Raw genomic sequence first — 21371 nt, forward strand, 5'->3', positions numbered from 1 at the left:
TGTGGAAGCAACCCAAGTGTCTATTGACTGATGAATGGATAAGCAAAATGTGGTATCTAAATATACTGAAATATCATTCAGCCTTAAAAAAGAAATTCTGTGCTGTGCTATTAACACGGATGAACCTTGAGGACCTTATGCTAAGTGACGCAAGCTAGTTGCTAAAAGACAAATACTGTGTGATTCTATTTATTTGAGGTACTTAAAGTAGTCAGAGTCATAAAGACAGAAATTACAATGGTGGTTGCCAGGGCCTAGGGTGGGGGGAATTAAAATAGAGAATTATTGTTCAATAGGTATAGAGTTTCAGTTTTACTAGATGAAAAGAGTTATGGGGATAGATGGTGGTTATGGCTACACAACAGTGTGAATGCACACAATACTACTGAGCTGTAGGCTTAAAAATAGTGAAGATGGTAAAATTTGTTATGTGTATTTTACCATAGTTAAAAAGAATTGTATTGCTTTAAACATTGTCTAAAATTTACTTGAATTTCAAATTGTTTAATTTTTTTTCATGTTCCCTGTATTTGAAAATGGTTTCAGTGGTGTTTTTTTACAAATGATGTGGTATGGATGTTGACTGGCTAAGTTGGCATATGATGTTCTTTCTTTGCCTTGTTGTGTGTCACAGTTGCACTGTTTTAAGGCTCATAGCACATTAAGGCTTTTGATAACACATTCTAGTTGATACAGTGTAATTTTTTTTCTTTATTGTTCTAATCAAAAATAGAACTAGTTGGGAAATAAAATATAATCACTTTTCCCTCAGTTGCTTTTTATAGAAAAAGTAAGTTAAGAAATGTGAAAAAATTGAACAGCCTTATAGTAATATTTATTAAGTCACTTAAGGTAGGATTTAGAAATAAATTTTATGAAATTAATATACTTTAATATAGTTCAGAAGTAAAAGTCCTGCTCCTCCTCCACCATCAAATACCTCGGTTATACTTTTAGGGCAGCAACTATGAACAGTTTCTTAAATAGCCTTCCAGAAATGTTCTGTGCATAGCTAAATATATGTGTATGAGTATATGATGGAATCATACACACATACACACAATGCCTGTGTACCCTATTTTTTTTAAAGAGAATAACACTTTTATAAGGTATTTTGAGTGACTTAAATGTGTTCCTCGGCAAATACATTAAGGAAAAGTAGACAAATTGATGTGCATGTTAAAAATATAACTCTTTTCATTATATTTATTTGAAGCCTTCTAATTATTCTAGTGGTATAGATTAAGAATAAAATTTCTTTAGTACAGTTTAATAACAGGTTAGATTTTAAAATCTTTTTATGAAAACATAAATAATTTTAATTTCTGTGGAAGATTTTTGCTCTTGATACATGTTCTTAATATCTAACATACTGAAAATAGTGGGAGTGGGATTTCTTTGGGAGTGATATTACTGTAAATGTTGTGTAGGAGGGGCAAGGGAGGAGGCTCTTTTTGTGTTCGATTATACCGTATTGTTTGAGGTTTTTTTTTTTAAAAAGCAATGAGCATATTCTACTTATATTAAAATGATGATTAAAAATGTCTTTAAAACATGTAATGACATAAAGGTAAATTATTCAAAAAGTTGTCCTCATAACTAAGCTTATTTTGTGCTTTGTTAATTGGGGATTTAGGCTTGTGTGGACGTCAGAGCCAGTTCAGTGTTTTGGCAGCAGATGGAATTTGCAGACAGCATCCATGGTCATCCCAAGTTGCCAGAATGGTTATCTACACATCCTTCTCATGGAAATCGAGCCGAGTCTTTGGATAGACTCATACCTCAGGTGAGCTGAGATTGCATAGGGCAAGACATTATTTTTACTGTATTACTTATTTTTAATGCTCTTACTTCTTGTACTTAGAAAAAGAGAGTTCTAGCCTGTCAGCTATTTTGATTGCTGTCACTTTTCAAAGGATTTGATTGAAAAGTAAAATCCTGCTAGTCTTGGAGAATAAATTGGTGTCCATAGTTGACTTTTCTTAATGATGAAGGTTTAACCTCTTTCGTATTGAACTTTCTAATTTTGAGTGATTTGGTGAAAGACTTAACCTCAAGGCATATTTTTCAACATATTGTTCATAATTTAATCTTTTTTTTTTTTTAGTTATTTAAGCTTTTCATTAAAAATACCAGTTAATGAGTTGTGTAAAAATGTTGAGTCAATTGGGTATTCTAGAAGTGATGCTGGAGTTTTTTTGTTTTTTTTTTAGGGAAAAAAGCCCCTTCATATTATTTTGCTTTCTGGTTATTTCTTAAACTGTGTGCTGTGTGGCTTTTTTTTTTTTTTTTGGTAGAATTTATTAATGGATCAAGGTGAAATAGCTTTCTTCCAAGTAGTAATCACTATCTTCTAAAAATCTTTTGCTTTAGCATCATTCAAAATATTTTCTGTGGTTTCCACATAGGTACAAATTGAATGTCAGACATCTCTAAGCCAGGCTACATGCCCTCTTCTGTCTCACTTGCATTTAGTTTGCTGGTTGATTATAAAGGCAGAATGTTCTTTAGCAGTTTAAGAATTGGTTTTGAGGGGAGAGTTCAAGTGGTAGAGCAAAGGCTTACCATGTGCAAGGTCCTGGGTTCAATCCCCAGTACCTTTTCTAAAAATAAGAAAGAAATCTAATTATCGTCCCGCCAAAAAAAAAAAAAAAATCTTAATGTTAAAAAAAAAAAAGAATTTGTTTTGGGCTGTTTGCTAAAGGATAGCACAACAGACATAGGTGTATTGTACAAGTATCTCTAAGTATGACTCCGAATTCAGATGAACACACACTGAGTACCTATTATAAAAAAAAAAAAGGATGTTAGATACATGGGAGCCAAAAGCAGTGATACATGGCCTTGATATTTTCAGGATGCTAAATAAGTACAAAATGATTCTTAATACAAGGAATGTGATTTATCATAAGAAAAGTAGAAATATAGTAGTATGCCTTTTGAAGGAAGAATAGCTTGCATCTAGTTTGGAATAAGAAACTACCACAAGATTAATTAATTTATTCATGTGAAGAGTATTTATTAATATTCATTGCTAATCTGCCATTCTTTGTTCTATTGCCAGAGAATAAGCAAGGAACAAAAGAGTCTGTTTTCTTGGAGCTAACATTCTAGTTAGCTAATGCAAATAATAAACATACATACATTATGTGAAGCATTGATGAGCATGTTGGGGAGAAATAAAACAGGTTAGAGGTAGATGAGAGGGCTGGGCAGTGGAGGTGTACTAGTGTGTGTTCATTTGTCAGGGAATGTCTCCCTTCATAGGATCTGGAAAGCAGCAGGGGAGCAAGTCCTGTGGATATGTGGAGGGAGAGTCTTTTAGGCTGAGAAAGCAGCAAGTGTACAGGACCTGAAGTGAGCGTATATGCCTGGTGTGTTCAAGGAACCACAAGGAAATGTTGGGGCTGAGTGGAGTAAGGGAGGGCAGGATGGTTGAGGTGAAAGGGTCCAGACTGTGAAAGGTCTTCTAAACCGTTTTAAGGGCTTGACTTTTATTTCAAGTGATGTGGGAAGCCACGAGAAGGTTTTGAGCAGAGGAGTAACTTGGTCTGACTCATGTGTTTTGTAGTGGTCACTGGGACTCCTGTGTGGAGGGTGGACTGTAGTCGGGCAAGGGCGGAATCAGGAAGACTGTTTAAGAGGCTCTTGCAATAATTCTGGAACGAGATTATGGAGGCAGAAGAGAGGGAGAGAAGTGGTCAGATTTTGGATATGTTTTGAAAGGAATGGTGACAGGATTTATTGATATTTTGGGCATACTTTGTGCCTTTTTTGAGAATTGGGGACAGCCAGACATGGGTTCTTGAGACCTATCCTAGATATATTTCATTTGTACTCTTAATATAAAGAAAAAATTTGTGAGAAAGAAACAGCAGTGAAATTTCTTTGACACATAATGTGTAGTAATCATTCATCTTAAAAGGCAACACAGGACCAGGATAACATGGTTCCTTAGTAACCATTTTATATTGAAGAGCACTGACTCTAAGAGTTTTCTTAGTGCTACCCAAGCCCCAGGACCTCATACTGCCCTGGGAGGCTTAACCTGCCTCTAAAGCCGTGATAACCACATGGTTTTGTCTTAGAATTTCCTTTCTTTTTATTTTTGCTGAATGAAATTCTAAAAATACATGGTTTACTTAAACTAGATAAAGAATTTTATCTGGCGCCTGTCCTAAATTCTGAGTTTTCATTTCATCAGACAACTATGGATCTTTAGAGAAGTAAAAAAATGTTCTTTAGAGAAGTCCTTAAAATAATAATGAATTGATTAGTGAGTATGAAGAAAAATGGCTCAAGAAACAGATAAGTTATTTGGGAGCCAGTGATGAAGAAAAAATTGAGAGATATTTTTCTTCTAAAAATAAACTATCCTACTTCAGAAACTTAATTTGAAAACCTTCTATAATTTCTTGTATTTTCCCCCCAAGTGATTAAATTCAATTTGAAAGTAATAAAACTCTACTACGATATTGGGAATAATTCAGTGGTTGAAGTGAAACTGAGTGCAAGAGTATACTGTTAATTAGAATACATAGCCATAATTCAGACCTTGAAATTCCCTACCATCATAGGTCTAATTTCTGTAATGAAAGAAAGCGATTCCTCAGGGAATGCAGAGAATTCTGTATGCTACTAAAGACTGTTTTTTTGGTTAGATTTTATTCCTGTGGTTTTTTTGCTACTTAAGTAGAGGGCAGTGTTATATTCTACCTAGAGGCAGTGGGTGGTGTTATATTCTACCTGAAGCTCCTGTCCTCTGACATTCCTGAATGTGCCTGAAGTGATGTATGTCTCAAAGGTAGTTGAGAACATAGCACCAGAGTACAGAGGTGTCTAGGCCAGAGGTAAAGATTTCAGTCACCCAAAAAGGTGATAGTTGAAGCAGTGAGAATAGGTGAGTTCACTTAGGAAGTAAGCAGAGAACGCAATCCTGGACAGTCAACAGTAGTAGGTGGATTCCACATTTAATTGGTAGGAGGAAGACAGAGCCCGTGGTAGACCAGCTTCATAGGAGGAGAGATCAAGAAAACCAGGAAAGCAAGATTCTTGGGTTCTGTGTGAATACAAATCTTGGTAATTTTGATTTTTAAAAAATTTAACTTACTAAAGGTTGTATATTTTTATTTCTTACTGTTTTTCTTGAATATCATCTCAGAAATATATTCCTTACCATAGCATATCGACATGTAAGATATTTTAAATCTGTACTTTATGCATTTAACAAATACTTATTGATTACCTGATATGTGCCAGATTGTAGATTAGTAGATACTGTGAACAAAATAGACAAATGAACCCTGCCCTGTGAATCTGCAGTAAAGGGTAACAGACAGTGAATAGAGTAAATTTGTAGTGTATAGAATAAAACACCGATATGTTGTATATTGGTAGTAAGTGTTAGGGAGGAAAGTAAAGGTGGAGAAATAGTGTATTAGCTTGGACTGCCATAACAAATGCCATAGACTGGGTAGCTTAAGCAGCAGAAATTCATTTCTTTGCAGATCTGAAGACTGGAAGTGTAAGATCAGTTTCCAGCTTAAGCAACAGAAATTCATTTTCTCTCAGTTCTGAAGGCTAGAAGTCCTTCAGTCCTAACAAGGTTTCAGCCAGTTCAGTTTCTGGTGAGATCTCTCTTCGTGGCTTGCAGACAGCTGCCTTCCTTCTGCATCCCACGGGGTGCAGAGAGTGATTGCATTGGCGTCTCTTCTTCTTCTTATAAGGGCACTATTCCATTGTGAGTCCCCTACCCTCATGACCTCATCTAAACCGAATCACCTCCCAAAGGCCCCATCTCCGAATACCTATCACATTGGGAATTAGAGCTTCATTCAAGATAGGAATTTGGGGAGGACACAGTTCATTCTGTAGCAGATAGGTAATGTGTGAGTAGAAATGGTCATAGTGCTGGAATAGCTGTTTGAAATGGGCTTGGTTAGAGAAGATTTCACTGAAAAGATAGTATCTGAATGAAGACTTGAAATGAGTGAGTGAGCCGTGTAGCTGCCTAGGAGGAAGAGCCTTGCAGGCAGAAGGAGTAGTCAGCACAAGTTCCCGAGGCAGGAGTGAGCCTGCGTATCTGAGGGCCAGCAGAGGAGCCAGTGGAGCTGGATGAGGTGAGCAAGGGAAGGTGGGGGGTGCAGGCCTTGTATCCGCACAAAAAAAGGACTTTGGCTTTAGCTCAGATATGGAACACCAGTGGAGGGCTTTGAGCAGAGGACTAGAGGAATAACAGGATTTGAATTATGTTTGAAAAGAATGTGATCTACAGCTCCTACAAAGCAGTACAGTCCTGATTTTATAGTATTTTTAGTATAGTATACTGTTCAGAAAATAGACTAGTTCCTTTTCTTGTTTTGTTTTTAAATCAAGAAAACACCCCCAAATTAGAAAAAAATACCCTTTTTTTTTAAATATGAATTCTGAGATAAAAGTATGTGTAAATGCCTAGTTAAATGTAATCCTCTGATCCACTAGCATTTAAAAAGGATAAATATAGGGTTGTAATAATAATAATATTTGTAGTTAATAATATGTTATAATTTTATTTACTTGAGATAATCAGTTAAATTTAGGAAACATATTCCACATATTCGGTTACCATAACAACTTGGGTGAAAAATTGAAGAGCAGATGTTAAACCAACCTGTTGATGTTTAATAGTATGACAGTTTTGAAATTATAATTTTCAGATTTTAAATTGTATATGCCATACACTGTGTTTGAAAGAGATTTACCCTATTTACTTTCCTTTCTGTAAGTATTGTCATACAATATAAATAGATGTGAATAAGAGAAGTTTTATGATAACCCAGGGTAGAAGTTTACTTGAAAGATTTATTTTACAACCGAAAGCATTTATACTGAATTTTTTATTTTTTCTTCTCTTACCAACTCTCTGCCATTCTTTCCTTGGTGGGGAGGGGTGGTTAGAGAATAATAGAATATGTAGGAAAAACATTTAATTTGGACTTACTAGTTGTCTGGGGTTATGTTATTGTGATCATAATTTTGAATAGGATTTATTTTTTGATGTTCTTAGAACCTTCCATATCAGCTTTATTTGTAAATTGTTTTTTAAATCTTGAGTTTCAAATTTACTGCATTTAATTTTTAGGTATGAGTATCACTCAGTGGCAGACTGTAAATGCATTCTTTTTAATCTCATTTTATTTTGAATTCTTTAAGCTTTCAGGAAGCTGAGCGTTTTAACTCATGTGTAAATCATTCTTATGCATTTATAATTGGACAGAGTAAATGCATAAATCATTAATATACATCTCATGAGTAGAAAATATGAGAGTGTTTAACATTGAAGTGAAATGTCGTTGTTGGCCAGTGTACACAAACACACACTGTTCACCTTGCAGAATTTCATTTTGTCTGACATGAAGAGTGTTGAGGAAAAGGCAAATATCATAGCAGCTACTGTAATTGAATTGGCCTCTGAATCATATAAAGCCAGGAAGCCTGACAGTAACATTGTCTAAAACTTTAAAAAAAATATTATGGTACATGTAATGTGTATCTACTTGAGGCTGGAATGAATGGGCTATTAGGGAAAAATTGCTTTTTAGGGGGAAGGGCAGAAAAGTAATGGTATTTTTAGAAAAACACGTTTAAAAAACGGAGGTGACTTTTTTCCCTTGAAATGTCTTGGTTTCTGTTTTCAAAGGAAACTTTTAATTTAATCATGAGTCTTCTTTGGCATTATTTTTTTCCCTGCTTTTTTCTTTTTTCCTTTTTAAATTTTACTATAGTATTTTTATGAATAAGTAATTGCTGTTTTACTTGATGTGTAATACCTAGAAGAATCCTCATGTGTACCAGTAGTTGTTTTATAAATATATCAGTTGTTTGGGGGAATAAATACAGCCATTTCTTAATCCAGCATTCTCCTGTGTTAGGAGTGGTTGATTATAAAATTTTATTTGAAAACTTTTCCATATTATTTTATCATTCAAGAGGACAATTGACCTGTGTCAAGGTGGCCTTAACTTTAATTTTTTATATTTACTTACTTAAAATTTTTAGTTATTTTTACTTAATTCTCTTAGACAACTTCAAAAATTAGACTTTAATTTCCATTGCAGTTTATGAAAGGAAATGAAATGAGTTAGAGGAAAATATTTTTAAAGGTTAAATCATAACTTATAAAATGAACTGTATCTGAGATTTTATTTAACTTATTCATGAAGGAGCCAGTAATATGTTACAACTAGCTCAAATGACTTCACAAATAGGTGCAGAACTGACACGTTCATAAGGCAATAGTCGATTGCATTCCACCAGACATAGTTCTTTTCCTTTTCCACGAGTGTCATTTGTATTGTTTTAAGTTTTCTGCAGCTTACACGGTGGTAAAATAGCTCTAAGGCCATGAAAGGCAGAGATAATACCCAGGGATGCACTTGATAGGACACCAAATGATCTTTAAGTCCATTTCAGATTCTTTCACAGTTTTCTGTTTTTATTTCCTTTTGTCTTCAATTAGCTTTTCAAGTAGATACTAAATCAAATCATCCTGTCAGACTAATAAATACACAGAATTTTTGCTTTGTTATTTTTAAGTAGCCACATAGGCATTACCTTTGTTGTATTTTCTGTCTCTTAAAGTGGTAACATGCAAGTCTCATTAATTTTTGTTAAATTTGTTTCTAGTGAGTTTTTACACTGAGGTTATTGATGCTAAAATTCTAGGTCTTTTGCCTCCAGAAATTAAGGGAGAGAGTTGGAAATTGAGAGGGTGTAAAGGGACTGGTTTCATTTTTCAGGAGAAACATTTAAACGTCTCATGAGCCATTTAGAACTAAAGATACCGTTGTAAAATCAAGAATGAAGTTACAGAAATGCAAAAATGACAGGAGAAGGGTGGATAGAGAGGAAAAAGTTTTTTTAAGGACTTTTTTTAGTGTTACTTTTTATTATGAAATTTTAAAAACACGTGAAGATAGAGACTAATTTGAATAATGTAATGAACCCCCCCTTTTTTACTCACTCGTATTCAGTAGCAGCAACCTTCTTATACACTTGCTTCATCTGCCCCTTCTCTTATTTCTTTCCCCGGAAGTATTTTAGTGCAAATCCTAGACATTGAGGGCTTTCCCTCCTAATTAGTTCAACATGCATTTTAGAAAGTAGTATCATCTTCTTCCATAATCATACCATTATCATAGCTAAGAAAATTAAGTAATTCCGTAATAAAATTAATTATCTTGTGCATATTCTAATTTCTCTGTCTCAAAATAGAATTTTACAATTGGTTCAAATCATGATCTGTCAGGATCCACACATTGCATTTGGTTGCTCTGTCCCTTATGTCTCAGACTTTAGAGCAGTGCCCCTCCCCTTTGTTTTGTTTGTTTTTAAATGTGTCATTGATGTGTTGAATAAATCTACGCTCACATTCTAGATGTAACTGATTGCTCCTTTGTGGTGTTGACCAACTTGTTTCTCTGTATACCTATAAATGGAAGTTACATTTTGGTAAGAATATTTTATAGGTGGTACAACTATGCTTCATATTGCTTCACAGCAGGTTGCTCTTAATCTGGCTGCTCCACATTCAGTGATTCCACATTCAGTCAGGGGGTTTGGATGGTGGTGGCCTAACCCCTCCTTTGGAAACGCAGTTTTTCCCCTCGTGCAAGTGATTGTGGAGTGATGATTTAGCACTGTGCAAAAGATCCGGTACTTCAGCTACCTGAGAAGTGTTTTTGATTGAGGAAATGTCATCCTCCTCTGTCTCAGAAGGCTAACTGGAATGTGTCTTCAAGAGGAATCTATATAGAACAATGAAGAAGGAACTCAGACCAGCCAAGTCAACTCTAATGGAATAAAAGATACTGCAGCCACATTTTTATCCTTCTCAAGAGTAGATTTACAAGGTGGGTAAGAGATTTTCAAAAAATCAGAATGATGAGTGCATATGAGTTGAAAGGAAAAATGATCATAGGTAACTATTGAAAAGACTATATATAGTGTCTGAGTGTCTTTAACTAACGACACTACAAGGACCTTCATTTAAACTAAATCCAACAATAACAACAACAACAAATCCTCTGAAATGCCCATTTCCCCCCAGCAAGATGAGCTTCATCGAGTAGAAAAATCAAAAAAACAAAACCAAATCTCAAATCTCAGGTCTAATTTTAAAGTTTTGCTCCATTGGGGAGGACAGCCCAGGTGACGAGAACTGCAGAGGCAGCAGCACCTGAAGCTGACATGATGAGGCTGCTTTAACGACACTGAAAGTGACAGAGGAGGAAAGAATGACTTTGCAAATGTAAGATACATCCATTTCAGAAAATTGCTAAACTTGTGAGTACAGCAGAGAAGCCAGAAAATTTTCATTGGAGGCTGTAAGGAGCAAAATGGATGCCTCAGAGCAAAGACTCATTGATGCTGGAGATAGAGGCGCATAGCACAACCAAATTAAAACATCCAGAGCTTTTAAAAAATGTCTAAAAATAGAAGAATATTGAAAAGACACAAGGAAATCCAAGCTGAATGTGACAGTGGTAAGGACCAGTACATTCATTCATGCCTTCATTTCTTTGACTTTGGTTTCTGTATCACATTTTTTGATTTAGGTAGCATTTCTCAAGATGGGTTTTTAGAAGAATCATGCATGAGAGCCTGATGTGAAGATCACTGGATAGTTAACTTTATCAAGTGTTCAATCTTCATTGCAAAGACAGGCCCTTACAAGATGCCAAGGTCTAAGGAGAAAACTTAAAAACACGTGAGGAGTAAGAATGACTCCCCATAAGATGCGTTCCCTTCTCCGTCAGCGTTCCACTACCCTTGTGAAAGTCACCATCTTCTCTCCCCTAGGTTAACGACAGTCATCTCCTATTCTGATTTTCTTGTTCCACTCTTCACCTCAGTCCCTAACAGCCTATTTTCAGTACAGTAGTCAGAATGCTCTTTTTAATGTCATTTCCCTTCTTAAACCCTTACATTGGCTTCTCATTTAACTTTGAATAAAAATCCAAACTCCTTACTGGGTCTTTAAATCATGTGATTTGGCCACTGCCTGCTTCTCCAGCTTCTTCACTCGTCGCCCTCCACAGGTTTCTCTCAATCCCCGCGATTTGATGTGGAGTTTGTTTCCTACTTACAGCTCCTGTGCTTGCTGACTTCTCTGTCTGGAATGTTCTTCCCTCAGCGCTTTGCACAAATGTCATGTCGCTGGGGAGGCTTTTCCTGTCCCCCAATTTCAAATAGCCTTTCTTCCGTGTAGTCCTTCTGTAACACAGTTTATTGTTTAATTTTTTATTGTACTTAGCTAAAACTACCTTGTTTACTTGTTTATTATCTATCTCCTCTCCTAGAATGGAAGGCCCCTGTTCAGTGCGGTCTCCCTAGCGCCTGGGACAGTTTCTGAGATGTTTAGTGAATATTTGTTAAATTACTGCATGATGGATAATAATAGGAAAGACAAATAATAAAATATTAGGTTAAAAATAGAAAAGTTGGTCAGTGCAATTGAATAGCAGTTACATTCTCTCATGGAAATGTAGCATGTAGCAAATTAGTAGTGGGAAGAGGGTGCTTATAGGAAATAGTGAAAAAATAGCAGTGGTCTAAGGAGTTTTGTGTTTAAAATTCTGACATACCCACCTAACTTTGAGGAAGTTATCTAATCTAACCCTCAGCCTTCTTCATCTATAACATCGGGATAACAATGTCTCCTGAATGTTTTATGTATATAGTTGTATGTTTGTGTGGGTAAGATCCTGCCCTTCCCTCTTGCCTTTTTCCCTCTCTTCTTCCCTCCCTCCCTTATAAGACACTTTAATGGTAAGTATTTCACACTGAGCCCAAGATATGAAAAATGGTTCATAATAACACCCATTTAGAGAACATTAAAATACCAGGCACAGTGTAAACCACATAGAAAATGGACAGTAAGTGTTAGTTCTTTGCACTCCTGGTTGGAATCTTTAGGTAGCTAATTCCATATTTAACTCCAGATCTTCCTTGGGATTCTTAGAGCTATATATCCCTGTTGTTAGAGTACATTCCTGCTTTCTCATAGACTGTAAACTCTTAAGTGTTTTTCCTATGACATTTATCATAATGATTTATTCATAGCTTGCATTCTATAAATGTTTGTTTAGAGTTCAGCATGCATTTATTAAGTACCTATTATGTGCAGTGCATGATGTTAAACACAGAAAACAAAATAAAGGAGATGGAAAGACATATTCTAGCTGTACAGTGGGAAAATGTTTACTTTTAAAGAGATGAAGGCATATTTAATAAGATAGATTTGAATTTATAAAAGTAAAAGATGTTGACACCCTGAAATGTAATAAAAATAAATGTGGAAAGGAAAGTGAAAAAAAGAATATTTTACCACCATATGTGATAAAATCTTACTATGCAAAATAGGTGAAGATTGATGGAAATATGTATGGTCTGTAACAGGATTCTGTGTGATAGGTAGAGGAGAAAAACAGTTCATACATGAAGAAATAGCAATAGAAAACTTTTACAAAGAATATGTAGTTTTTCTAACAATTAAGGAAACATAGCTCAGATACCTCCAAAGTACATTTTGTTCAGTAAAAGATTTACTCAAGACACATACAGTGTGGTGCAAAAAAAATTAGTATAAACACATGTAATGCAAAAGCATTAAAAAAACAAAAAAAACAAAAGTGTGTTCTTATCCCTTTTTTCCTAGCCTTTTTACTTCCATGCCAGTTTTTTAGAAAATAGACTTTATTTTTAAGAGCAGTTATAGGTTCACAGCTAAATTGAGTGCAACGTACAGAAATTTCCCATATACTTCTTGCTTTCATATAGATACAGCCTCCCCCCACTATCAAAATCCTACACCAGAGCGGTGCATTTGTTACAACAGATGAATCTTCATTGACCTATCATTACATCCCGAAGTCCATAGTTTACATTAGGGTTCACTTCCAGTGTTGTACACTCTGTGGGTATGTATAGTGTATAATGACATGTCTTTATCATTATAGTGCCACATAGAGTAGTTTCGTTGCCCTAAAAATACTCTATGCTCTGCCTGTTTATCCCTCTCTTCCCCCTAACCCCTGACAACCATGAATCTTTTTAGTGTCTTTATAGTTTTGCCTTTTTCCAGAGTGTCATGTATGTAACTGGAATCATAGGCTATGTGGCCTTTTCAGATTTTTTTTTAACTTAAAAACATGCATTTAAGATTCCTCTATGTCCTTCTAAGCCTTGATAACTTACTTCTTCTTACTGCTGAATAATATTCCATTGTCTGGTTGTAACACAGATTATTTATCCGTTAACCTACTAAAGGACATTGTGGTTGCTTCCAGGTTTGGGCAATTACAAGTAAATAAATTAATAAACAAGCACCAAGCAGTTTTTCGTTCCCTGCCAGTATCTTAACCTCTCTAGGGCTCCATTTCCTCAACTGTAAAATTTAGCTGATGATTTCTAAGGATTCTGAGTCTTAAAATGATGTGGTTATCTAGACAGAAAAATAATCAAATCTTACGTCATACTGATTATGAATAACTCAGGTATGCCTGTATGCTGATAACATGATAAGTTGGTAAAGACTTTCTGGTGGAAAACAGTCTGGTCCTATATAACAAAAATTATACTCTGTTCTTACTCTTTGTTCAGATCATTCTATTTTGGGGATATCCTTCAAGTAAACTCAAATGGAGATTTTAAAATAACCTTTTCTTTTTAAGCAAACATTTTTGTAGCAGGGTAATTTATAAAAGCCAAACAAAGCAAAACCATGAAAACAATTTAAATGCCCAGTAATGGGGAAATGCAAAAATAAGCTGCATGAGGGCAGGGACCATGACTGTTCTGATCGGTGTATACCTAGCACCTTACTCAGTTTGGTGTTCTAAATATTTGTTGAATGTAAAAATACTGGTAAGATAACTTAAGGGAAAGAGAAGAGCTTTTACTGAATAGGAAAGATTGTAGGAGGCAGCACTCCTCTTCGGTTTGTTTGCTGCTTTGCATCTCTCACTGCCAAACTCAGCTGTGCCAGCTGTTACCTGCTGAACTCCCCACTGGGCCCCTTTACTGAAACCAGTGAAGGCCTTCGACGTGTGTTGTAGCAGCCATGAAGTGGCTTCTCACGTGGAAAAGAACAATGTAGTTGTAAAGGAGTTAAAGCAAGAGTCGACTCTGTGTCCCAGTTTGGCCAGGACAGTCTCAGTCTGTGCCTGGTGTCTCAGTGTAAATCTTCTTTTATAGCATTTCCTTTCTCTCGCAAAGATATCCTGGTTTGTACAGTAGGTCACCGTTCAGCTGAGGGTCTGACTTTCTGTTTACGTCAGTGCTGTAGTTGGGAAACATTTTCTTGCTTTTTCTGTTCAGTTTACTTTGATGAACATTTACTTAAACTTAATAGATGTAAGATACATTTTACTCTTGTATTTTGTTATATAAAGAGAGTTCAGACAAGGCCTCTGTCACCGAAGAATTTCACTTTCATGCTTTTTCCTCTTTAGTTTATTTGGGTAACTCATAGCCTCATTCAGAGTCAGAAGTCTTCTAGACCCAAGCTCCTGCCCTGGCCTCAGCCATTTAAAAGACTTTTCTGGTTTGCCTCTGGTTGTATGCCCCCCTGTCCTGTGGGGCCTGAGGGAATATTCCCTAAGAACCTGTGACCCACCACATGGCACTCTGGTATTTGGGATACTGGAATTCCTCATCCAAACACTTTTGAGCCTGCTTGCAGGGGCTTTGTGGACCTCTTCCCTTGGACGGCTGTACGCAAGGCCCCTCACAGGGCCAGGTAAGCCAGGGCTGGGAGGAGGAGGGAGTGGACAGCAGGCCAGTGGCAGCAGCTGGGGTCGGCTCCCTGTAACTTTATGCACTCCAAAATTCAAGAATTCTAATTTTTGTCCCTGGCCATTAGGGCCATTTTGAATGTCTGTTCCTCAAAGCGGAACAGAGCATTTTTCCTGTAGTTGTTTTAGATGTTTAAACATATGGTATCTGAGCCTCTGTTTGCATTCTTGGCATGGACCACGCAAACATCAGGGGCAGGCCCACTCAGAGTAAAACCCAGAATCCTTACTGAGACCTGTGAGATCCCACGTAACCTGCTCCTGCCTCCTACCCCATTGTGCTGCAGCTGTACTGGCTTCCTCACCGTCTGAAACACTCCAGCCACACTCCCGTCGCAGGTTCTGGCACTCACTGCTGCTGCTCGGAATTCTCTTCTCGGTACCCACGTGACTTCTTCCCTTGTGTCCTTGTCCTTAAGGTCTCCCCCCTGCCTCGACAAAGCCCTTGTTTTATCAGTGAGACCTTGTGTACCTTGTATATCTAAAATTTTACTACTTCTCCAAACTCCGACTGTCCCCTTCTCTGCTTACTTCCCTTAACATGCCTCACTATCAAAACATTAGAAATAGTAAAAAACCAAGCTAGCTTTTTTAGCCCTAAACATCTTTCTTTTAAAACCTTTTAGGTATTAAGACTTTTTTTCCTTTAAAAATTGCTATTTTAGTTTTTATGTCTGAAAGTCCCTACCCTGCCCTCAGTTTCAAGGGTAATGATTTCCAGCTCTCTTACATGATTCTTTTGTTATTTCCCACTATGTCTATGTAGCACACTTATATTGCTACTTCCTAACTTTTGAGTTCTAGGCATTATCTATTTATTTTTCCCCGTGGAGGATGAATTATGCTCTCCCTTGTCAGCGTCACACCCTGTGCATGCACACACGTATATCCAGCCCTCCCCCTTCCAGTTATGATTAAGTTGTAATTTTGGTTAGGTAAAGATTCAATTTTTAAAACATTGGTCACTAGTCGCAGTAGTGTACTGTGATTCCTTTTATTTTCCCTGCAGCATTTCACTTTTCCTGGCATTAAAACTTGCCATGGTTTTGATTTGCTTGCTTTCCTCGGTTATTACATCCATTCTATCCCAGACTGTTCCAGTTATGGATATCTTCCTTCAGTGCGTTCCCATCTATTTTCAGTTGTTTTCTTTTTCTTGAAAAAAATCTCTCTGAGTCTTCAGATCTTCTCTAATCTGAATGCTGTTCTCAGTGTTGGCTCAGGTTTGACAAATTATAGAGATACCTCTAAGAGGTCCTGTTTATCTCCAGCAGGACAGTGGACAACTGCAGATACAGTTGGGGTTTTTTGCAAATATTTTCTTATATGAATAAATCATGAAAATGTAACTATTTACCTTGAATTTATATGAAATTCTCTTTTCATATGTTGTAAGATAACTTTTATTCCAAAAATACAGAATATATTCTTATATTTCATTGTTTTGCATAGAGCATATTAGGAATTACTGGGATAACCTTAATAAAGTTATATGTGTGTATATACTTTGTATTGTATTCTTTCTTTATAGGCTCTCAAAATTAGAGAGGCCTGTAATTGCCCACCACTTTCTGGACCAGACCCTCGATTACTATTCAAACTCAGCATGAAGCATTTTCTTGAAGAAGCAGAGAAAGAAGATGTGAATATCACTGTTAAACAGAAAATGGATACTCTTCCCATTCAAAACCAGAATCAAATACCATTAACATATATAGTTGAGAAAAGAACTGGCAGTTGAATTAAAATTTATGAGACATAGGATATATGAAGAATGCAACAATCCTTATTATTTTTATGTTACTTTTTTAAAAATGATGTTTGAAGTGAAAAAAGGATACTCAAGTTCAAATCATGTATATTACAGGTATTATCTAAACTCTTATACTAGATATTTATTTTTCATGAAATATTGATGTATTTTAATGTATTTTAAAATAACTTCAATGAGGAAAATGTCACAGAATAAATTTATATAACACATTTTACTCTGTCTTATACTTTTGATTTGGAAGGCAGACCTCTAGTGAATGAAAAGTCAGAATGTGCAGTAGTTGTTATTGTTGAGCATTCCAGCTGAGCCTAAACTGGGTTTTAGAATCTGAATAGTTATGATGAACTGGGAAACTACCAGTCTGAAATATGCAGAAATTGGTTTGCCTTAGGGTGGGATTATGTGGACTAGGAGATCTTGGGATAGAAAGTTTCCTGGTCCTCACGTATGGATGATGAGGGATTAAGAAGAAGCTGAAGAAGCTTTTTTCATAGGGAGGCACAGGTAGTGTTGTTTGTGGTCCAAGTGGCAAAGTAAGAAACGAAGTGAGGAGAGAGGGTCATGTCCTTGCAGACATAGGTGCTTCTGGTGCATGAAGTCTTAACAGGAAATCATGCCATTTTAGCTCCTTGATTGCATTACAGTTTGAATACCTCTGGGGTTCTCAGAGAAGGCAGCCACCCTGTTCTCACTGAGGTATCACCCGCAGAGGCAGGGGCAAGACACTGCCCCCAAGTTGGTCTCCCTGGGCAGCAGACATCGACAAAGGGCTGGGTGATGATGAGGGAGGCACAGGTGACATCCCTAGTGATGCTGCCGAATTACTGTATTATCTAAGTGTGGAAATAGGTTTCAAAATTGCATTATTATTTATATATTATTTGTACTCCCAAACTGATGAAGTCTAGTGATGTTGAAGTTATATTCCTAAGAGGGACATTTTTCTTGAAACACATGACATCAAATAAATAGTTTCTCACAGAAACCACCATTTATTGAGTTCCTACTGTGAGCTGTGCCCATTGATTCCACAACCCTGTGAAGTAGGTTTTTTTACAGACACATCTCAGAGATATTGCAAGTTTGCTTACAGACCACTGTGATAAAGTGAGTCATGAATTCTTGGTTTCCCAGTGCATATGAAAGTTATCTTTATACTGCAGTCTATTAAATGTGCAGTCTCACATTATGTCTAAAAAGCAATATATGTGCCTTAATTGAAAAAATAATGCTGTTGGAATTTAAGAGAATAGAAATTACTTCAGGCATCTTTTCTGACCACAACGCCATGAAACTAGAAATCAACAACAGAAAAACAACAAAAAAATGATAGCATGGAGAGTAAACAACACGCTACAAAAAAAAAAAAAAATCAATGGGTCAATGATGAAATCAAAGAATACATTAAAAAGTATTTTGAGATACATGACAGTGAAAACACAATCACACAAATTCTATGGGATGCAGCCAAAGCCAGTGCTAAGAGGGAACTTCATAGTGATACAGGCCTTCCTTAAAAAACAAGAACAATCTCAAGTAAACAATCTAACCTATCACCTAACAGAATTTAAAAAAAAGAAGAGCAAACAAAACCTCAAGTCAGCAGAAGGAAGGAATAATAAAGGTCAGAGAGGAAATAAATAAAATGGAGATTAAAAAATAATAGAAAAAAATCAATCAAACCAAGAGCTGTGTTTTTGAAAGAGCAAACAAAATTTACAAACCTCTGGCCAGGCTCACCAAGAAGAAAAGAGAGACAACACATAAAATAAGAAAGAAAAATGGAGAAGTTACAACCAATACCACAGAAATACAAAGAAACGTAAGAGAATACTATGAACAACTATTTGGGAACAAACTGGACAACCTAGAAGACATGGGCAAGTTTCTGGAAACATACAGACCACCAAGACTGAATCAAGAAGAAATAGACCACTTGAATAGACTGATCACTAGAAATGAAATAGAATCAGCAATAAAAAATGTCCCTACAAACAGAAGTCCAGGACCAGGTGGCTTTACTGGGAAATTCTACCAAACATAATGAACTCATATTGGTCCTCAAATTCTTCCAAAAGACTGAAAAGGAGGGAGTACTCCCAAACTCATTCCATGAAGCCACCATCACCCTGATACCAAAACCAAAGACACTACCAGAAAAGTAAATTACAGGCCAGTATCATTGATGAACATAGATGCAAAAATCCTCAAGAAAATTCTAGCAAACAGAATCCAACAGCACGTAAAAAAGGTCATACACCATGATTAAGCTGGATTCATCCCAGGGATACAAGGATGGTTCAACATATGCAAATCAATCAATATGATACACTACATTAACAGAAGGACAAAAATCACATGATCATCTCAATAGATGGAGAAAAAACATATGGTAAAATTCAACAGCCATTTATGATAAAAACTCTTAACAAAGTGGATATAGAGGGACCATATCTCAACATAATAAAAGCTATATATGACAAACCTACAGCCAGCATAGTGCTCAACAGTGAAAAACTGAAAGCCTTCCCACTAAAATCTGGGACAAGACAAGGATGTCCACTCTGACTACTTCTATTCAACATAGCCACAGCAATCAGGCAAGAAAAAGAAAGAAAAGGGATCCAAATTGGAAGAGAAGAGGTGGAATTGTCACTATATGAGGATGACATGATACTATATATAGAAAACCCTAAAAGCTCCATACAAAAACTACTAGCACTGATAAAAGAATTCAGCAAGGTAGCAGGATACAAGATTAACATACAGAAATCAGTTGCATTTCTTTACACTAACAATGAAATAGTAGGAGAAGAAAGTAAAGAAACAATCCATTTTAAAATCACATCCAAAACAATGAAATACTTAGGAATAAATCTGACCAAGGTGATGAAAGACTCATACATGGAGAACTACAAAACATTGATTAAAGAACTTAAAGATGACTTAAAGAAATAAAAAGATATCCTATGTTCTTGGATTGTAAGAATCAATATTGTTAAAATGGCCATACTCCCCAAGGCAATCTACAGATTTAATGTGATCCTTATCAAATTACCCATAGCAATTTCCACAGAACTAGAACAAATAATCCTAAAATTTATGTGGAATCACAAAAGACCCAGAATTGCCAAAGCAATAGTGAAGAAAAAGAATGGAGGAATAACCCTCCCAGACCTCAGACAATACTACAGAGCTACAGTAAACAAAACAGCATGATACTGGCATAAAAACAGACATATGGATCAATGGAACAGAATAGAGAGCCCAGAAATAAACCCACAGACCTACGGTAATTAATCTTCAACAAAGGAAGCAAAAGTATTCAATGGAGAAAAGACAGTCTTTTCACCCAGTGGTATTGGGAAAACTGGACAGCAACATGTAAATCAGATGTAAATCAGTGAGGTTAGAACACTCCCTCACTCCATACACAAAAATAAACTCAAAATGGCTTAAAGACTTAAACATAAGACAAGACGTGATAAATCTTCTAGAAGAAAACATAGGTAAAACATTATCTGACATAAATCTTAGCAATGTTCTCCTAGGGCAGTCTACCCAGGCAATAAAAATAAAAGCAAAAATAAACAAATGGGACCTAATTAAACTTACAAGCTTTTGTACAGCAAAGAAAACCATAAGCAAAACAAGATGAAAACCTACAGAATGAGAGAAAATATTTGCAACTGATGCCACTGACAGAGGTTTAATTTCCAGACTATATAAACAGTTCGTACAACTTAGTAAGAAAAAAACAACCCAATCCAGAAATGAGGGTTTTTGCATCTATGTTCATCAATGATATTAGCAGAAGACCTAAACAAGCAGTTCTCCAGTGAAGACATACAAAGGGCCAATAGGCACATGAAAAAAATGCTTGGTATCACTAATTATCAGAGAAATGCAAATCAAAACTACAATGAGGTGTCAGCTTCACACCAGTCAGAATGGCCATCATTCAAAAGTTCACAAATGATATGCTGGGGAGGGTGTGGAGAAAAGGGAACCCTCCTACACTGCTGGTGTGAATGTAGTTTGGTGCAGCCATTATGGAAAACAGTATGGAGATTCCTCAAAAAACTAAAAATAGACTTACCACATGATCCAGCAACCCCACTCCTAGGTATATATCTGGAGGGAACTGTAATTCGAAATGATACATGCATCCCAATGTTCATAGCGGCACTATATACAATAGCCAAGACATGGAAGCAAACTAAATGTCCATTGACAGTTGACTGGATAAAGAAGTTGGTATATTTATACAATAGAATACTACTCAGCCATAAAAAAGAATAAAATAATACCATTTGCAGCAACATGGATGGACCTGGAGATTGTCACTCTAAGTGATGTAAGCCAGAAAGAGAAAGAAAAGTACTATATGATGTCACTCATATGTGGAATATTCAGAAAAAGAAAAAAGAACTGTAATGAACTCATCTGCAGAACAGAAACAGACTCGCAGACATAGTAAATAATCTTATGGTTACTGGGGGAAAGGGGGTCAGAAGGGATAGATTTGGGAGTTTGTGATTGGTACTCAAATATATTGGCACTATATATAAAAATAATTTTAAAAAACAAGTTTCTTCTGTACAGCACAGGGAACTATATTCAACATCTTGTAACAACCTTTAGTGAAAAAGAATATGAAAACGAATATATGTATGTATATGCATGACTGGCACATTGTGCTGTACACCAGAAGTTGGCACATTGTAACTGACTATATTTCAGTTGAAAAAAAAAGAAAAAGA

At 36.1% G+C, this 21371-nt stretch overlaps 1 protein-coding gene across 6 annotated transcripts in view; it reads left to right on the forward strand.

Moving 5' to 3' along the window:
* The window catches only part of OMA1 (OMA1 zinc metallopeptidase), a 54149-nt gene extending 37327 nt beyond the window's left edge, over positions 1-16822 (forward strand). For 2 of the 6 annotated variants that reach the window (XM_006200540.3, XM_072974338.1), the window contains exons 8-9: positions 1637-1786; positions 16366-16822. In XM_006200540.3, the coding sequence (XP_006200602.2) occupies positions 1637-1786; positions 16366-16575 (360 nt within the window). In that variant the 3' untranslated portion in view covers positions 16576-16822. The other 4 variants (XM_072974339.1, XM_072974341.1, XM_072974340.1 and 1 more) reach the window with 4 other exon arrangements.
* Positions 16823-21371: the final 4549 nt, after the last annotated feature.

This window comes from Vicugna pacos, chromosome 13 (assembly GCF_048564905.1).
Source record: "Vicugna pacos chromosome 13, VicPac4, whole genome shotgun sequence".
Taxonomy (NCBI): domain Eukaryota; kingdom Metazoa; phylum Chordata; class Mammalia; order Artiodactyla; family Camelidae; genus Vicugna; species Vicugna pacos.